Source organism: Phoxinus phoxinus (genome assembly GCF_949152265.1).
Source record: "Phoxinus phoxinus genome assembly, chromosome: 2".
Taxonomy (NCBI): Eukaryota; Metazoa; Chordata; class Actinopteri; order Cypriniformes; family Leuciscidae; genus Phoxinus; species Phoxinus phoxinus.
This window is the reverse complement of record NC_136877.1, coordinates 42,342,221-42,363,130: the sequence shown is the minus strand read 5'-3', so window position 1 is coordinate 42,363,130 and position 20,910 is coordinate 42,342,221. Positions and strand designations below refer to the sequence as shown.

The window sequence follows — 20,910 nt, the reverse complement described above, 5'->3', positions numbered from 1 at the left end:
AGTTTAAAACAGAACAATCATTATAAGCTAAAAGCACCAAAAAATAAATACGCTTTGAGACATGACTTGAATTCAGACAGAGAGGAAGTCGATCTAATATAAAGTGGGAGCTTGTTCCACAGTGTGGGGCCAGCCACTTCAAAAGCTTGGTTTCCCCTTGATTTTAGCCGGGTTCTTCTAGGTATCTGAAGGAGAAGTTTAGTTTCAGATCTAAGTCTTCTAGTGGGAGAATATCAATGGAGTAAGTCAGAAAGATAAGAAGGTGCTAAATCATTTAAAGATTTATACACCAGTATTAAAATTTTATATTCAATTCTATATAGCCAATGAAGGGATCTCAAAAGGGGGGTAGCATGGTCAAATTTCAGTTACAATGTTACTGAATGCAGTTACTGAATACTGAATGCACTACAATGCAGATAATGTTACAAAAGCTTTCTATTTCAGATAAATGTTGTTCTTTTGAACTTTCTATTAATCAAATAATCCTGAAAAAAATTAAATGTTTCTTTAGCATCAAATCAGCGTATTCGAATGATTTCTGAAGGATCATGTGACACTGAAGACTGGAGTAATGATGCTGAAATTTCAGCGTTACCAACACAGAAATAAATTCAAATAGGCTATTCAAATAGAAAAGAGTTATTTTAAATTGTAAAAATATTTCACAATATTACTGTTTTTGCTGTATTTTGGATCAGATAAAAGCAGAAGAGACTTCTTTTAAAACATAAAAAAATCTTACCGTTCTAATAATTTTGGCCACCACATACATACAGTAAAGTATTATTTGATAAACGCATACAAATTAAGAACTTTTTTGTCTCGGACATCCTGGACATGTAAAAAAAAAAAAAAGTGTTTCGCAGCACCCTGATGTAACCGAAATTACTCCACTTTCTCTGGCAGTTATATGAACTTTCCCCCCCGAGGGGAAGAGGCCCTCACAGCGTTTCACTCTGCCAGGCTGTTTAAGTGACTTTTAAAGGTAATGTTAAAAGGTTTATCCTTTCCTGAGGATCTTCATTTGATGGATAGGGTCATTTCAAGTTTTTGGCTCTCTATCTTGTAGGCCTGGACGAATGAAATGTCATGGCATCAGATATGAAGGTAAAGAAGTGAAACAAAACAGGCTTTCTCTGAGGAGGGCAGAATTTTCTCATGATCAGAGTTACTATCGTCATAGGTTTGCATGGATTTCTGATATTAGTACGGTATATGACGATATATTATAGCGACATGTCTGTCGTTAGAGAGTTTTTTACTATATTGTATAGGGGTGAAATATTTTTTTTTGGGGGGGAAAATCTATTCCCATATGAATCGCGATTATATCATCTAACGATTCGAATCGATTCATAAATTGCAAAAGTCGATGTTCTAAACATCTGTTACTAACGTTAATAACGTGATATTGACAGAACAGAGAACAGTGCACCCGTCCCGGACAGTTTAGAGAGTGCACAGGCTTGCAATGGGGGACAAATGAAGCTTACTTGACAATAACAGTTCCATATCATAATTAATGAATAAAAAAAGGCCTTACGTTCAAGTGCATTCAACGCGGTTGCCGTTGGTACCATGTTAACGAACCATATCCGCTTGTAAAGTGAATGAATATATCCTGTATCTGAGGCTAAATCACTATATACTGAGAATGCAACAGAGCCTGTTATATTTTTTCTAACTCCAAATGATCGACACCAGCTGTTAATCGCACATTTTTATGATGCAAAAGACGCACACTTACTCATGCTGTGAGAGGCGAATATGAAAGGCTGCTCTGCAGGCTTGAGTAAAATAATAATGCTGTTACAAATAGGTGTGTACAATTTAAACTACATTATTAAATAACTCTAACATATAACACTAACTGCTGTTCAGTTTGATGTACTGCTGCTCTCCTCCACTTCTGTTCTGTCTTCATTAAATCTCCTGGTGAAGGTTTGCCAGATAAAAAATAACAAAATAACAAGCCCCTGCCTTAAAAGTGCAACATAATAAACAGATATGGCAAAACTGTACCAAGGAAACAAACAATATAGCTAGTTTACCAATATCCTAAAAAATGTAAAGTCAGGAAATGTAATTTATTATAAATAAAATAGTTCAATATAAAGTATTTAGATATTATGAATTGATTGATGAAGTAAAACAATAACATGGGATAATGTAATAATAATAAGAACATAATAATAATTACACATGAGTTGTATTTAAAATCAGTCAATCGGGACAGAGGTTTTCTTATACATAAGGAGGAGGGCTTCAAGGACAATAAATTGAATAAAAACCGAAAACAAGTTTAAAATCAAATCTACAATCAAAATTAGATTTAAAATCGATTTTTCATTCGATTTCGATCCTTTTTTATTCCAATCGTGAGATTCTAAAAGATTATGCCCCTAATATAATTTGTATCACGGAATGTAAATATATCCGCGTAGCACTGTACTACCTAAAGTTATTGACACTTTAGAATGATTCAATTTCTGTAGTATTTTTTTACTGTTAAATAATCTTTCTGTACCTAAAAAACTTACTTTGTTTAATTTAGTATCTTTGTTCTGTTGTATTTGTTCTCTTGTTTGTAGTTTGCTTTTGTTCGTATTTTTAATAAAAAAATAACTATATTGTGATATATATCGTTATACGATTTTGGTCATATCACCCACCCCTATGGATGGCCAATTGTTTTATTTCAAGTACTCAACAGATCAATCATAACTCCAGTAATCATCTGCCCAGTTGTGTGCATCAGCATGATTGCAAATCCCTCTCCGAGAAGTTTTGTCTCTGAAGTCATCTCCAGAGCACCACAGCCATTGAAACACTGCTTATGTTTAAAACCATTATCACAGTGTTCCTGTAATTCTGCAGAATCCACACAGTGTTCTGTGGGAAGTGTTGTGGAGCGATTTAAATACTGTATTTTGCCTTGTGGTGTGTTACTCATTCCCAGGTATCTCCCAGTACACTACAGCAAATGTTGTTCTTCAGCAAATAGTTGCAATTGTAAAAAATAAAAGGCCCAAAAAAATGTTATCCTGTGAAACTTTTTTTTTTCAGCAAGGGCACATTAAATAAAAGTGACAGTAAAGACATGATGTTATAGAGGATTTCTATTTCAAATAAATGCTTTCTATTAATCAAAGAATCCATAAAAAAAAAAAGTATATTTTAGAATGTTTATGACACTGAAGACTGGCGTAATGATTTAAATTCAGCTTTGTCATCACAGGATTAAATTATATATGAAATTATATAATTATATTTGAAATATATTAAAAATATATATTTTAAATTTTATTAAAAGTTCAGAATAGTACTGTTTTACTGTATATTTGATCAAATAAACGCAGCCTTGGTGAGCATAAAAGACTTTCAAAAACAATTAAAAAAAACGTGCTGATCAATTTGAATGAAAGTCTAGATATTTAGCCCATTTATTTGTCAATTATCTGTCACCTATAAACATTTGTTATTGCATTATGATTCAGTGTGAAATGTTGATCAAAAGTTGTTGTGCAATTCTGTTTTCATATTCAATTAGAACTGCAAGATTTATCGTTAAAAATATAGCGATCTTGATTCAAACACCCACGCAATATTTTTCCTAAATGAAATTGATTCATCTGTCTAACGTTTGACAAGTACGACGATACAATCACAGTGAACATTCAAATCTGCGTTAGCGCTGCCGCTGACACAGAGAAAGCAGTTTCCATGTACACGTATGAAACGGTTGTCTTTTCAACCAAACAAATCATTATTTCTGTTTTACATTCATTCAAATTATGGACTGCATTTATATGGACTGCATTTATATAGCGCTTTCACAGACCCAATGGCCACCAAAGCGCTTTACAATATTGCCTCACATTCACCCATTCACTCATTCACTCACTCATTCATACACCGACGGCGGTGTCAGCCATGCAAGGCGATCCAGCTCGTCGGGAGCAGCTGGGGTTAGGTGTCTTGCTCAAGGACACCTCGACACTTGGTCAGGTGGAACCGGGGATTGAACCACCAACCTTCCGGTTTGTAGACAATCTACATGAACCACTGAGCCACTGTCGTCGCCAAATTATCAATGAAATACGGGGATAAAAGTTTATAGTTCGGATATAAACACTGATGTCTATGGTAGCGATCAAAATAGAGTAGGCTAGATCACCTTTTGAAAGTAACTTGACACTTCGAATAAAGATTGTGTCATTACACCAGTAGGTGGCGACAAGTGACTGTTAAAAATGTGTCATTGAAGCATTCAAGAGATTCATTCAAAAATGCTGATTCATTCAGTAATTAAACAGGTGAAGTCTTTTTTGAGTGAGTCATTGGAACATTCAAAACAGATTATAGGCTACCGGTATATATTAAAAATAATTCACAATTAATATATATTTTTTAAACATATTGCAATACTTAAAAATTTGTCAGAACTTCTAGTAAATTACATGTATTTTGTTTAGCTATCTATTCAGAATTGTGATTTCTATCTTTTAAAAAAAAGAACGTCATTCTCAATTTATCCAGTATTGTGTATCTCTATATTCAGTTATCGCTGTCAATTCTACTCGTGTAGTTGTGGGCATTCCTGCTACTTGGCATGTTGTTCTGGAACAGGAGGCATTTAGGAGTCTGTGTGGAGCGTTCATGTTTTTGTGACCTTTTATTGAAACTGCATTGATGAATCAATTCTTGAAAAGGTAGAATAGGAAATCATTTCCCACCCACCAAAAGCTAACAAACAGAAAACACAGAACAGTGGTTTATATTTTATTGTTTTTTACCCGTAAAGGAAAGGGGCTCATCGCTTAGAGCTGTTCCATTGATCATGCCTCAGTATTGTCTTTATTCTCTGGGGAGGAAAAAGGTCAGAGTGCTCATGCTGGGAAACTATTTCACAAACAACTGTATTTTTTTTAACTCCGGTACCCTGCAGGAAACTACACTTCTGAGAGAACATTGAGTCTTTGACTTTTCTCAGATGTTTGACATACAGTGCTTTATGTGTCCATTGAAGTACATTTTTGTTCATTTAAAGGGGTCATGAATTGAGAAATCAAAATTTCCTTGATTTTTTGAAGAAGTCATTGTTATAAACACATTCTGTAGCCTAAGTTTCAGAACTCAAAATTCCTCATTCATGTATATTCATAAGTTTTTTGTCTCGTGTATTGCTGTATATGCATCAGTAAAATCAAGCCACCGACTAAATGATCAACTTCACATTGTTTCTCTTAGCATGTAGTGCTAGGCGGTCTACTGGTTTGCGTGATGGTGAAGATGGATAGGTTAAACTATAATTGATAAAATTATATTACAGTGTTTCCCATACATTGGTTCACAATATCAACACAGCCTTTTGGAAAATCTATTTGTGGTTGGCATTGACATCGTTGAATAAACATGAGCACCGCACGTTTCAAAGTCAAAACGCGGCGCGGGTGTTTTTATATAAATGTATCTTTGAAGGGAACTGTCTTTAGGAAAGTTGTACAGCCGTTACCGGGGAAACCCGCTATTTCTGCTGTTTTTTCTGCCGCTAAACCCCCTCTTACTGGCACCTTTTGGAAACAGCCTTGCAAACCCTATATTATTAATACTAGTGTGGATTTTTTTTTTTTACAATATTCACTCATGACAGTAAAATATGGCATTCTATAGCAATCTACCAGTGTTTTTTCTCTCAATCAGTAGAAAATGAGGTTACCACCCAGTCATGCTTGGGAAAAAAAATACCGTCTTATATAGTGAAACTGGTATAATTTTTAAATATACCGCGATATGGATTTTAGGCCCAGCATTTAGTAGCATGGAAATAATCTTTTATTTAAATTGTGATTCAATTATATATAGAAAGCGGTCAAAGAATTTTCCCAATAATTGCTGTCAGTCACACAGCTCGAGTATAAGTGACTCTGGCCAAAATTCCTCTTATAATCAATGACGCTGTCTACACTGCACAATTAATCTTTTATTTAGCCTACATCGTGTTTGCACTGTCAGTTATGATGAAAGCATTGTCAAGTGTAGAAATCGAGTTGGGGACAGAATTCTATAGATCTAACAAGCCGTAAATGACAATTATTCAGTTGTATTCATTATTTAGTAAGTTCTCCTAAAATCTGTGAGAAATTCATCAGTACACATAAATCTAAAGGAAAATATCTGTCTTCCATCAAAATGTAATAACCTTATTTTTTTAATTGAATATCCTGTTTCACTTGGATGCCACATTATGGACGTATAATGGATTACGTGTGGAAGCATGTAATCAGTAAATGAGTCAGGATGATATTCTCCTCTAGTCTAGATGAGTCACACCACACCGACGTCAAGTTGATTTCGCACTTGCTGCTTATTTGTCATCATGCGCAGTGATAATAAAACACTACTGGATCCGTAATGGAGTCACGGTTTCCCGCTGCCTTCAGTGACTGTTATTATCACAGGCACAGCTGTGTTCAGTGATCATTATCACCACCAGTAGACTTCCAGAAGCCTGTAGTTTCTATTGTATGTAATAGTTCGTAGTGAAACTCTGACTCAGGTTTCAAAGCTCTATTCATTCTTTCCCTGGCAAACGTCAACAAGGAATTAAAGGAATATTGCAGGTTATTTTCTGTTTTAGGTCTACAGATCGCATCTGTGGCCTGCTTAGTAACTTTGTACACATTATTAATGTGCTACTGTAAACCCACTTGTCTTTTGTTTTTACAAACTGATGGACGACTCAAAATTATACTAATTATTACACTACAGATGCGGTAAATAGACATTAAGTTGAAAATAACCATTTAATAGCAGCATTTATAGTCAGCTAAAAATTACAGTCTGTGGGTGTTTACATGACCAGAGAGTCATACAAAGAATTCAAAATAAATCTGTGTTATTAATCAAATATCATCATAATTTCAAATCATCAATCAAATAAACATTTCAACTATAATTTCTAGAGAAATTTCTGCATAATACAGGTGTTAGCTGTATTTAAATGATGGGAAATGGGAAACCAGGTGTGCTGTTTTAAATGCACAATAATTTGGGCACCTCCGAGGAGAAAAAGCCTGTTTACACCAATGAGGATAACTATAATATGTTCCAAATTGTGAAGTTTTACAGTTTCATATAAATCCAAACAGTCATGCTTAAAGATGGCCATCTTTAAATAAAGACACACAAGCCATAGCATTGAAATTAGACGCATATTAGGCATGTCCCCCCTGTCCCCATAGGAAATTACGCCCGTGGGCTTCTTTGTACTTCACTCACGTTCCAATATCGATCCCTCTTCAAAAAAATCACCCTCTTCACATGCGCAAAAATGTGCTTGGAAACATCACAGTGGAGCGGTGCTTACGCTGAATGGCACGAATTGTAGGCTACTACTGACTATTTAAACCGAGCAGTGTAATTTTTATATGTTAGGTTAACTATTTTATTTTGATAATAATGAACCGGCTGTGATGTCAAGATTGCAATGCTGGAATATGTTGTGTGTGTGTGTGTGTGTGTGTGTGTGTGTGTGTGTGTGTGTGTGTGTGTGTGTGTGTGTGTGTGTGTGTGTGTGTGTGTGTGTGTGTGTGTGTGTGTGTGTGTGTGTGTGTGTGTGTGTGTGTGTGTGTGTGTGTGTGTGTGTGTGTGTGTGTGAGGCGTTGGCGCGATGGAATCATAAAAATATACTCCGTTATTTTGTTCAATACAGGACATCATTCGAAACTGCAACGTATTTACTTATATTTGTGTACACTCGCAATAAAACACAACATTGTGCATTTGTAAAATAAAGAAAACAAACAAACTGCCGTCTCGGTTTCCTTTCTGTCAACTTGTTTGTGAGGCGCCTTGCAGAAAATAACCAAACTCAGCAGCATTGTGGTCAGTTTTTTCTTTTGTTTTATTAATCTATTAATTGTTTAAATAGACATATTTCGTGTGTTTCTTTTATATAGGCCTATAGACTATGATTTTATGAAAACAAATTTAGTTTTTTTATTTAATTATATTTTCCTTAAAGGTGCAGTGTGTTATTTCACCTTTAAATCATCCTGGCGACCCATTTTTTAAGTCGTGGGTCGCGACCCAGGGTTTGAAAACCGCTGTATTAGAGTGGTGATAAAAAATAACTGAAATGGAATGCGTTTCTGATTTGTTTAAATCTTTCTGTCGGCTGCATGACGATACAGTTTGCTTTCTCACGATGCTAGCTTTAAATATGGAACTTCGCTGCATAACGAATGCATAAAAGTGACCAGCTGGATATAAACTAATGCAAATAGATTGTAACAATCGTGACATTAAACCGTTGGGTCGGACTTGCGTGTGTTTTTGTCACGCAGTTTTAACCGTTTGAGGTACTGCTAATGTTAGCGTCCTCTCGGCCTCGACGGCAAACATAATGCTGTTCTCCACTAATGCAGCTTCTAGTCCACAAATTATATACGTTAGATTTATATGAAATCACTTTTTTAAAATCCGCATCTGAAGTGTCCCTCTTTCTACATTTTGATTTCAGGCTGAGTTTAATCACACATTGATGTGTTTGAGTAGTGAGAATGTCATTGAGTAGTGCAAGTCAAAAGCAATACTGCCATATGGGGCTAATTTCCTTTGTGTGTTATGGCTAAATTTAGCCTGACCTAGATGGTTGCTAGTGAGTGGAGTTCGAGGAAGCCACAGAGACTGACAAGATCATGGATATCTTGGGTAGGAAGCTGATTTCAGGGACTCACCAGCTGTTATTGTTATTTAGTATCAAAAAATGATTTGAAATGTTCCATGCTTATTATTTAATAGCATGTGTGATCTTATGCAACGTGCCAACGTCATTAACTTGTTATATATGTACATACATACAGAATACGTTTTTAAACTTCTCAACTAAATGTTTGACATTATCATTTTCCTTTTTGGACCAACCGGCTGCAAATGTCCTGCGTTCTCTCACGACTTTGTCGAGCTCTTTTATGTGTTTTGTTTCATCCTCCACTCTTTAGATGTCCGTAATGGCCTTACATAAAGAACACAGCAGTAGTACTGCCTGAAAAACATTAAGAGTGTTATCTGTTCGGTATCCGCTTGCTATTGTGAAGCAGCCGCCCAACACCAGCGACACACAGTTCAGAGGGTCAGGTCAAATATATTGTGGTTTATTAGACAGGAACAGTTTGTGCTGATGTTAGTGTGTGTTAATGTGTAACACACAGACAGATGGAATTCTCAGCCAGTGAAATATCTAAGGTCACCACAGAATAAAATAGAGATAGATGAGCATTCCAGAACAAAGGCCTTGGGTTTGAAGGAAATCTTTGTTCAAGGTTTACTAAAGTCTTAGATCTAATATACACGACCAGAAGTTCATTTAATATGCCACACAGTTTCTGAAATGTATTACAGATGTGCAGATCTGTTTTTGATTCGATTGGGCCTGAACGATTTTGGAAAATAATCTAATTGCAATTGCGATTTTAATATGCGACTCTTTTTTAAGCTCTTTATCTTCTGTATTATTCAACACCTGTATTATTACACGGCGCCTCCTTTTTCCTGATTATATTGTCTGCTATATTTGCTTCTTATTTATTAAATACAGGCAATTGATTGATGAAACATTGATTAAAATTAAGATACAATTTATACAAAACTTAATTCAATTTAAAGAAAGTCTTTATTCAACACAAAAACTTAAAAATTATTAATACAAAACAAAATTATGTCTGACCCACTCCATATGTCTCCCGATATATTTCGCATCTTATGATCCTATCTTACTCATGCTTTTCACTTTTCATATAATCAACATAGGTGAAATAAAACATTTACATAGTTTTTAAACATAAATATAAAACTAAATACGTTTTTTTTTAATGGCCACAACACGTAGGCCTACAGTACAGTGAAATTTAATGTCGGAGCGGAATTTGAGCGAACGCCGGTTTACCAGTATGTGCATGTGAGGCAGGGGTGCATTTTCCGAATAATAATAAAATAATTCCCAGCGATCATCAAATATAATTTTTGCTTGAAATGCCCATCCCTACAAAATACTAAATGTCTTAATCAGACAACAGACAAGTATCATAGCATAAGAAAGAAAATGTAAATAAATAAGGAAGTAAAGGAGGGTCAGTAGCTTCTGTAGCACGAACACAAGCATGTAGGCCTAGTCCGCAGTTGTTGTTGCTGTTACGTGACGTAGTGTCTGACTAGGGTTGCAACGTGGGGTGATGACATCATCGTTTCACAAAATATACGGATTGTATGTATACACACGAAAACGCAAGGGTGTCGTTTTCAGATTCATCCACTCTGGGACCTGGTTTAAAAAAAATAGCGGTTTTAGTCTCCCAAAATGCTGGATCCATCTGGACGAGACGCCGATACAATACAAAATGTTTACGCACAGCGTCTCTGTGTGGACAGGGCCATAAACTGTTATTTCCTGTAATAGGCCAGGCCTAGTTGCGTAGAGTGCCAAGTTGATGCTTCCTCTGCAGACGTGTAATCGCAGCCTTCACGGTAAAAAAAAAACTTATTTTATCATAGCACGATATTATCGCAAATGCAATTAATCGTTCAGCCTTAGACTCTATTACAATGTAGAGTCATTTTTGGCACTTAATCAGTTTTTCCGCTTTGAATTCCACCATGAAATTACAAAAGCAGCTTTGCTTATCACACAAATCTCATACAAATCGACCAAAAAGAGGTCTTAACTGATCTTTTCCTCTGCTAGGCTATATAAACTAATAACTGGAGAATGACTGGATCCTAAAGTCAAATGCCACATTTTCACCTTTAACATTTCAGTATTGTTGGTTTGTAGTTATTAATATTAAATATTAATTTGTATGGTTTTGTTGCACCATATCGCATTATGCTGGATACTGTCTTCCACTTGTGTAGGTTTGAATGTCAGTTGTAACAGTGAAACTAGTGTGTAGGAGGATTATGCTATGGGCTATGTTGTGTGCAGCATAAAGGGGCATGATGTTACATATTATTGAATCACTTAATTACTGTTAAAGCCATGCTAGGATGAACATTTGTCTACCTAAATGATGTTCACTACAAAACATGCTGTCTTAATAGATAGCCTAATCTTACATCATTTAGTTACATCATTCCTTAAATCATAATTTCTGTTTTCTCAGTGGGGAAGTTAAGGACATTTCTGAGATTTTGACTTCTCTGAGTCTGAAGTGACGTAAGCCACGCTTGTTGTTGTGACTTTTATTTTGATGGCACGGCAGACATTTATTTTGACGGCGCTGCGAACGGCAGAGCCTGAGCACACAACGCTCCCATTCTCCGTCTTCATTAGTTTACTATCTGTTTAACAGTCCTGTCTAATATGTTCATTAGATATAAATGTTATACAAAGTAGACACAGTATATGAAAAAGTATTAGCGGTTTCCATGTGGTTGATGCCCAATGTCGCTAGCTGAGCAGAAATACATAATCATGTTTCACTTGGTCCCCTCAAATTTTCATTAGATTTTCTCCTTTGCATAAAGGTACACCTGGTAAATATGATCAAAACTGGCTGTAAAAAAATAAATCTGCATCGTTTATCCTTTTTGATCTTTCATTCAAAAAATTGGCAAAAATCAAACCTTTCATTGAAGTAAAAGAATTGAAAGACGGGGGGAAATCACATTATGAAATAAATGTTTTTCTGCAAAACTATTGGCCACAATTATTGGTACCCCTAGAATTTTTTATAAGTTAAATATCTCTGAAGTATATTCCCATTAATACTTACCTTTTTTTAGCACACCAGTGTGACTGTGAACATGAAATTGTCTGGCTATGACTTCTTGTTTCACAGGAGTTTAAATATGAGGAAACACAAAGGCCAAATTCCACATGATCACAATGAGTAAAACCAAAGAATATAGTTCTGATGTGCATCAAAAGATTGTTGAGCATCACAAAATAGAAAGTGGCTGTAAGAAAATAGCTAAAGAATTGAAAATCCCCATTTTGACAATCAGGCAGGGCAATAATTAAAGGAGAACTCCGGTCAATTTTAACATTGAGCTCAATTTTTAGTAAATTTGGAGTGCTGTCAATACAGAGAACAACGACAAAAATCGGTGTTGCCTACACCGTGTTATCCTCTTTTTAAAATTTGCACCCTATTGACTTGAATGGGGAATGTCGTTGTTAATTTTAAACCTGCTTTTATTTCTCTTATCATCCTTGATGTGTCATACAAGTGCCCAGCCATGTTGAGTGATTCCTTCAGAGTGAACACGAGTGAATCGGACTGCAGTAGATGTGAAAGATGTGAATAAAAATTATGTTATATCAGCCAGCGCACATACCTGCATTTAGTTCCTGTTTTCGGTCGAAGTCCACAGTAGTCGATTGTCGAGTTCACGCGCGTGATCATAGGTAACTAAACCTATGTGCGTGAACTCGACAATCGACTACTGTGGACTTCGACCGAAAACAGGAACTAAATGCAGGTATGTGCGCTGGCTGATATAACATAATTTTTATTCACATCTTTCACATCTACTGCAGTCAGATTCACTCGTGTTCACTCTGAAGGAATCACTCAACATGGCTGGGCACTTGTATGACACATCAAGGATGATAAGAGAAATAAAAGCAGGTTTAAAAGTAGACCCCATTCAAGTCAATAGGGTGCAAATTTTAAAAAGAGGATAACACGGTGTAGGCATTTTTGTCGTTGTTCTCTGTATTGACAGCACTCCAAATTTACTAAAAATTGAGCTCAATGTTAAAATTGACCGGAGTTCTCCTTTAATAAGTTCCAATCAACTAAAGATGTTACGAATCTGCCAGGAAGAGGACGTATGTCTATATTGCCTTAATGGAAGGTGAGGATGAATGTTTGAGTGGCCAAAGACTCTTCAAGGATCACAGATGGAGAATTGCAGAGATTAGTTGAGTCTTGGGGTCAGAAAGCCTATTAAAAAAAAAATCAAACCACCCCTACATCACCACATGTTATTTGGGAGGTTTTCAAGATAAATCCTCCTCACTCATCCAAAAACAAACTCCAGCATATTCAGTTGTCAGACACGACTGGAACTACGGCACAGGGTTCTGTGGTCAGATGACACTAAAAAAAGAGCTTTTTGGCAGCAAACACACTAGATGGGTTTGGTGCACAAAAGGATAAAAAGTACCCCATGTGTACAATTTATTATACCGTTGGATCTTTAATGTTGTGGGCATATTTTTCAGCTGGAGGTCAAAATATCAACAGATAAAAAATCAAAACCTGACGCCTTCTGCTAGAAATCTCATAATGGGCCGTGGTTGGATCTTCCATCAGGACAACGGTCCAAAACAAAAATCAACTCAAATATGTGTTACAAAATGAAGCTTCTGCCATGACCGTCCCAGTCCCCTGACCTGTGGAGTGAACTGAAGAGAAGAAGTATCAACATGGATCTGGGAATCTGAAGGATCTGGAGAGATTCTGTATGGAGGAATGGTCTATTTTGAAAGATCAAAAGGATAAACAATGCAGATTTATTTTTTATAGCCAGTTTTGATCATATTTACCAAGGGTGCCAGGGGTTATATATATATATATATATATATATATATATATATATATATATATATATATATATATATATATATATATATATATATATATTTATTTATTTATTTATTTATTTATTTCAATAAACTTATATTAAGATAAACACACTCATTCCTCCTTCACTCTTTAGCATGTTAGTCTTTAAAGCACGTTTTACATCTGCCCATGTGACTGTTGTTTGGTACAGCTGCTAATTGGACAGATCACAGTAAAGCAGTTACTGCTTTGAAACACATTATAACTCTTTCTATTCTGAGCCTCCATTTCACAAGGTGTCATGCCGCTGTCTGTCAGCGCTAATCAGTGAGCGCTTTGCTAGCCGTCATTTTTTCTTTCTTTCAGGGGTTGGTTAGCCTGTGCTTTCTGTGGCTTTTCACCCTCATAGACGGAAACCTTTTCATTTGACTTGACTAACAAACATCTGCAGCGTTGAGTAAGTCTGTGACCTTAATTTAATTGCGTGTTTGTTTGTAAGAGAAAGCGCAGCGTGCCGGAGTGGGTGTCATCACTGTCTGGACTTGTTGCAATTTCCTTCCTTATTCAGATAGAGGAACGCATTGTTCATTCCTCAGTAAACTGAATATTTGTTCATGAAGAGGAAATGAGAAATAGGGCTTAAGTGTGTGTGTGTGTGTGTGTGTGTGTGTGTGTGTGTGTGTGTGTGTGTGTGTGTGTGTGTGTGTGTGTGTGTGTGTGTGTGTGAGATCTATCTATCTATCTATCTATCTGTGTGTGTGAGATCTATCTGTGTGTGTGTGTGTGTGTCTGTCTGTCTATCTATCTATCTATCTATCTATCTATCTATCTATCTATCTATCTATCTATCTATCTATCTATCTATCTATCTATCTATCTATCTATCTATCTATCTATCTATCTATCAATCTATCTAGGCTATCTAATCAATAGGATGCAAATCAGGGCACAGTTATACAGTAACGGGTCTTTATTTATTTTGATACTTTATTTTGAGAACCTGCAATTTAGTGAGTGAGCCATCTGATCCGATTCAGTCAGCGAGGACCCTGCGATTGATTCAGTAAACTCTTGCCAACAATTTCTCCTGATCACGTTGCTTATGACAATCTTGTCATTAGAAGCACTTTCTGAACAGTGTGAGCGTTTCATGTGGGTGTTTGAACAACCTCAGCTTGCAGTCACCAGTGCATTAAAGAGAGAGTTTGCAAAGACCTTCTGACCTCACGCCTTCATCAGTCGTTCACATCGGTATGGTAAACAAACTCAAGTAGGTCAGTATTCTGACTCTGACAAGTGTGTATTAGTATAAATGTAGGCCACTTCATACGGCCACACTTGGTGCTTTGTATTACCAGTGAGGAAACTGTTAGGTATAGATAACAGTCAGTAGGTGTGAAAAACTACGCATTTTCAAAACCAACTAGTAGGCAGCTTATCAACTTGTTATTCTTATAGAATCTGTGTATAGTGAGACAGGTGATGAATTGGAGTGTAAGTTTTCAGACATGATTTTTTGAGGTTTGACAAAGATGCACGCATGATAAAAGAAATGCATTTTCTTGTTTGTACATATCTGCAAGGAGAATAAAAATCAACCCAAAATTCAATGTGCAGAGCCGTTTTCTACTTATTTCACGTCCAATAATCTGACATACTGTACATCGTATACACAGGTCTACTGAACAATAATTACAGATTAAAAATCTTTGTAAGCGTGTCTAAATTTTATTTTGGTTTTGGTCATTTTTCAGTCTATGCTCACTGACCTACATGGCAAAAATGTTAACCTAATTTATGTCTTACTATGCAAGATATGTTAAGCCTCTTAGTGATTATTAATGCTGCTTAACTAGTCTGGATTGTTATGTTTAGCACCATTTGATGTGTCACACATACACATGTACTGAGAAGATAATTGTTTTTCCTTTAGCGTGGCCATTCAATGTTACAGATAATGACAGATACTTTAGCCTAGTTGTGTGTGTGTTTCTAAATAGTTTTCAACAAACAGTCAAACAGTCCAGTGGACTATAATAAATGTCAGCCATCCATAAACGTTGTAACTTCTTCCTGAGTCTCTCCATCAGTGTCCAACTCTGGTTAAGACATTATGAATGCATGAGATTCTCCAGTTTTGTTGCTGTTGGAGTATCCGAAGCACGAGCTGTAAAGGCTCTGCTCTCTTCTGGAAAGGGGGCCGGAGCAGCAGCTCATTTGCATTTAAAGGGACAGGGACACGCACAAAAATTGTGTGTTTTTGCTCACACCCAAATAGGGCCAAATTTGACAAGCTATAATAAATGATCTATGGGGTATTTTGAGCTGACACTTCACAGAAACATTCTGGGGACACCAGAGACTTAAAGTTAAAACACTCCAAGCTGACGGTCTGCCATCGGGCCGTTTATGAGCTGCGGTCGGCTTCATTTTTTCCGCAACCGGTGGCTCAAGTCGGACGCCATCAGGGTATTTTGGGCCAATTCAGCATATTGAATATCGTCAAAAATCCAATGTTATGCTTCCCTAATATATAGTGCACCACAAAATGTGTATACTATCATCTTATAACTGCTGGTTTCAACACACACACACACACACACACACACACACACACACACACACACACAAATTGAACCAATGACATCAGGTATCATTTCTAGAGGCTCTTTATTTAAATTGTTTTTGCTTCCGCCCTCCCCAGTTGTGCACAGGAAAACATCATGTGATTTCAGCTTGCCTAAACTTCCTGTCCCTGATCTAATATCTCTCTCTCTCTCTTTCTCTCTCTCTTTCTAGTTATTAAGTGAAAAGATAAGCGGTGCAGAAGGGACAAAACTCGATGAAGACTTCATGGAAATGGAGCGGGTGAGGACTGCAGAAATGAGCCTCTTCTTCACACGTTACAAGCATAGTTACTCTTACCATCTTTCATCTTTACTCTATTTACTCTTACTGCTTTTCCCACCTTTACAGAAAATAGAAGTCACCAACAAGTCTGTTTTCGAACTTATGACTAAAACCACAGAATACCTTCAACCAAACCCAGGTACGATTCAGAAATCAGACTTAATTACAGCAATTTGCGCTTGAGTGCATTTAGTCATTCACATTACTTCTGAAATGAGGAGGCTAGGCATGGTTTTTGAGTTAAAGACTTTTGGAACACCACTTACTTTACACCATCAACAAGTGTCCAATGCAATAATATCTTGTTTATACTACCATGCTATTTATTAAAACCAAGTCACATCAAAGTCTTAGCAGATTCACACTACTGTTCAAAAGATTTGTTAACTGGTTTTGAAAGAAGTCTCTTTTACTTTTACTTTTTTTTACTGCATATATTACAATTCTGAAATATAATCAGCATTTAAAATGACTGTTTTCTATTATGATATATTTTTAAAATGTAATTTATTCCTGTGATGCAAAGCTGAATTTGTCACATGATTCTTCAGCAAAATATTTTAATATGCTGATTTGGTGCTCAAGAAACATGTCTTATTATTTCTTATTACTTTCTGTTAAAGCACTGACCCCAATCTTTTGAATGGTAGTGTTTTTAAAAATGTTTTTCATTTTCTTCAAAAAAATGAAATGGCTGCAGACCTTCAATTTAACAATTTTTAGTGTATTTCGATTAAAATGTAATCTACAATGAGTGGTTGAATTGTTAACTAATGCAATCCATCCATTTCCACCATTCTGACTGATTTGTGGACCTGATTGTCAAGCCACTTTTATTTTATTTTATATAGCACTTGCTTTATACAATACAGATGGTTTCAAAGCAGCTTTACAGTGATACACAGGAAAATACTGATCATTGATGCAAGCAGAGTTCATTTCTTCTGTTCAGTCAGTTCAGTATTGATTCATTTCCGTTGTAAAGATCATCAATTATTAAAATAGTTAATTGCATCTATAAAGAAGTTCTGCAGAAAACAGTGATGTCATCGTCCAGTTTATTTCAGTTCTCATCTAATGTCAGACAGTGCAGTCAAATCATTAATATTGTTGAATATTGCCACATATTTTCTCATTAAAATTATGATCTCATTCAATGAGAACACTTAAAAAACTCACCTTCCTCTAAAACATCATCACTGTTCCACAATATTAATTTATTGGGGAAAAAAAGTGGTTTACACTGTTTTATCTCGTATTTGGAAATTGTATTGTTTCTGTTTTCTTTTTGCATGCATGCATTGTGAGTAGGCACTGATTCCCTGCTGCTACTAAATGACTGTAACTTCTCTTTCAACGACTCATGTTTAGAGTGCAGTGTTATGATTTATGGTTTGATCATGAGTGAATGTCATATATATCTGCACAGCATCAAGAGCCAAACTGGGAATGCTCAACACCGTGTCTAAAATCAGAGGGCAGGTAAAGACGACGGGTTATCCTCAAACCGAAGGCCTATTAGGAGACTGCATGCTGCGATATGGACGGGAACTGGGGGAGGAGTCCACTTTCGGTAACGTCTGCACATACCATCAGTCACATACACACATGCACAGACATGAACCACAGGCCAACAGTTGCAGAAATCCAGCTGCAATATCTCTCTCTCTCTCTCTCTCTCTCTCTCTCTCTCTCTCTCTCTCTCTCTCTCTCTCTCCTTTAGTCACACAAACTTGCACATTGTGTGTTGTGAAACGTGTTTCCTGTAATAGGGCTGTCCTTATAACATTTAAACACGAGTCTGACACCTTGTGGTGCTGTGTTGATGCCAGACACAAATGTGCAAATACCAATTATTTTACAATGACTTCCAATGTGGCTCATCCGGTCAGAATTAAGGAAGATCTATTTGTTACAAAATTGGTTTTAGTGTTGTATGGATTCTGCTACATTAATTTGAAGCATTTCCATCCATCCATCAAGAAAACACTACTTATTCAAACAAACAGTTATTGATTTACACTTGCATAGAAGCAGGGCAGGGAAATATGGAGATACGAGGTGTGACGATTTACTGTGTACTAAAGGGGTGTGAGTCTTGTTCATTCACATATTCATGAAGTCCAATACTAAATTCATAATACCCGGCATACGCAGATTCCACCAGTCCAATAAATCCAAACATATCGAAAACACACAAAAAATACAACTCATGTACAAATTCAAAACTCCCTCAGTGTGTTCAAAATACTTTTAGGAACGGCCATTTAGCTGGAGTAGTGTTCAAAGCTTGAATTGGATCCAGTTCAAAATAAAGGAGCACTAAGTAACTACGGAATTTACAATCATAAGGAAGAACAACAGCAAAAAGAGGGTTGTACTTGAACTGGTTTATCTTCAGTCTCCATTTCAATCAGGTTAGGTGCACAATTTCTTCATTTAAAGGGGGGAAAAACATTTATTTGCAGAGTTTATCACATGAAGGTTTCTGTTCGACAGCGACTAATATATATATATATATTTCCAAAAACTTGCTTGTTACCTATTTTTAAATCACAGTTAAATGCTTGATTTATTTTTTATCTTTTTTATGGAAGTAAATCATTGCTTCAGTGGGTCTACATCATCTTCTCAGGGGCTGCTCTGGTGGACATTGGTGAAGCCATGAAACAGATGGCCGATATTAAAGACGCCCTCGATATCAACGTGAAACAGAACTTCATTGACCCACTTCAGACTCTACAAGACAAAGACCTCAAAGAGATTGTGGTATGACATCATTCCGCTGTTTATGATCATTTCATTTTAAAGAACTATTAAAAGTGCAATAGGATTTTGCATTTAAAAATATTTTATACTTGAAAGTCTTTTGATATGAGGTTTGAAAACTTATGAGATGAAGAATCCAGGCATATCATTGGCCTAGAAAAAGCTGCTTCCTTGGAGCACGTCATCCCCTCATGGTGGCCGTTATGTTGACCAAGCAAATACTACTCATTTTATTTCCCTGATTCCCACTATTAGTAGACACTGTCATTTACAGAATGAAGTTTGTCTTTAAGGTTTAACATCAAGCAGGTTGTGCATTTGCAGTTTTTGTTTAAGTTTAGTGAAATACAGCTATATTGACTAGTCTGATTAATTGATCAGTGTTTGATCATTTTTAGATAATAAGCATCAGCCAATAATTTCGCCTTCTTGGCCTATTACTTAATGAAAGCATGTTGTGTGATTTCCTTGATAGCATCATTTGAAGAAACTGGAGGGACGACGGCTAGACTTTGACTATAAGAAGAAACGCCAGGGCAAGATTCCCGATGAGGAGATCAAACAGGCGGTGGAGAAGTTTGAGGAATCCAAAGAACTTGCTGAGAGTAGCATGTTTAACTTTTTGGAGAATGATGTAAGGGAAAAATGACTGTTGAGAACATTTTATTTTGGTAACACTTACAGTGATGTTTTTACAGGTATTAACTAACAAAAACTAACAGTGAGCAGTGTATATATATTTTACAACATTTAACAATCTTTGTTAGTTAATAAAAAATATTTTGTTTATTGTTTGTTCATGTTAAGAAATGAAACCTTATTTTATTTTTAATTTCTGTTTCATATATATATATATATATATATATATATATATATATATATATATATATATTTGGTCTTTAATCCCACATTTTAATCCTTAAATTTGAGTGTCTAAATACATTTAGGTGCCACTGTATATATAAACTATGTTCTGCAATATACCTTTTTCATGTATATTGCACGTACAGTTTCTTGTGTATTGCATAAATGTACTTATTTTATTTTATTTTATTTAATAGGGACACGTGTGAACAATAAACATGTATGACACTAAAACATTTATAGCCAAGGCTAATTTGCAATGTCCGTCCCTAGAAACTTAAAACTACTGCCATGCAGCCACGGCACTGGAAATTAAAGTCCCCCTGTAGTCAATAATTGTATCCCTTAAAGGATAATTCCGGCATTTAACACCTTGAGTCTATATTGTAGTTTGTTTTGGATGAACAAGAGTGGTAGACAACATTTTTTTGACAATGGTTCCTCTCTCTCGAGTTTTTGACTATAAAAGAATTGGCCATGGACCCATTTAACATTGGAGTCAATGTGCATGTCCGAAAATGTCATTAAAACAGCCAATAATGTTCGTTTACAAAACTGTTAAACTCACCGAGTGGTTAGTGGTGTTCGTTGATGATTATAAACAATATATCGTCGCAATATATGATTCCAATCCGTTTATTTTGCTATAGTGGAACTATTTTTTCAGACACTTCACAACCGTGTAACTTCCGCTCAATATTTGAATCTGAAGCGTTAGCACACTCCCGACCACTTGATGGCGATAACCGATGTTTATGTCTCACGGGACACTCACGGTCACAGTCGAGTT

The 20,910-nt window shown here is 36.0% G+C and overlaps 1 protein-coding gene across 1 annotated transcript in view; it reads left to right on the top strand.

Moving 5' to 3' along the window:
• sh3gl3a (SH3-domain GRB2-like 3a) overlaps nucleotides 1-20,910 on the top strand; it is a 33,617-nt gene that overhangs the window by 8,185 nt on the left and 4,522 nt on the right. Inside the window, exons 2-6 of the mRNA XM_079638342.1 lie at nucleotides 16,377-16,445; nucleotides 16,554-16,626; nucleotides 17,917-18,060; nucleotides 19,123-19,256; nucleotides 19,732-19,890. Coding sequence (XP_079494468.1) covers nucleotides 16,377-16,445; nucleotides 16,554-16,626; nucleotides 17,917-18,060; nucleotides 19,123-19,256; nucleotides 19,732-19,890 — 579 coding nt within the window. The remainder of the gene's footprint in view (nucleotides 1-16,376; nucleotides 16,446-16,553; nucleotides 16,627-17,916; nucleotides 18,061-19,122; nucleotides 19,257-19,731; nucleotides 19,891-20,910) is intronic.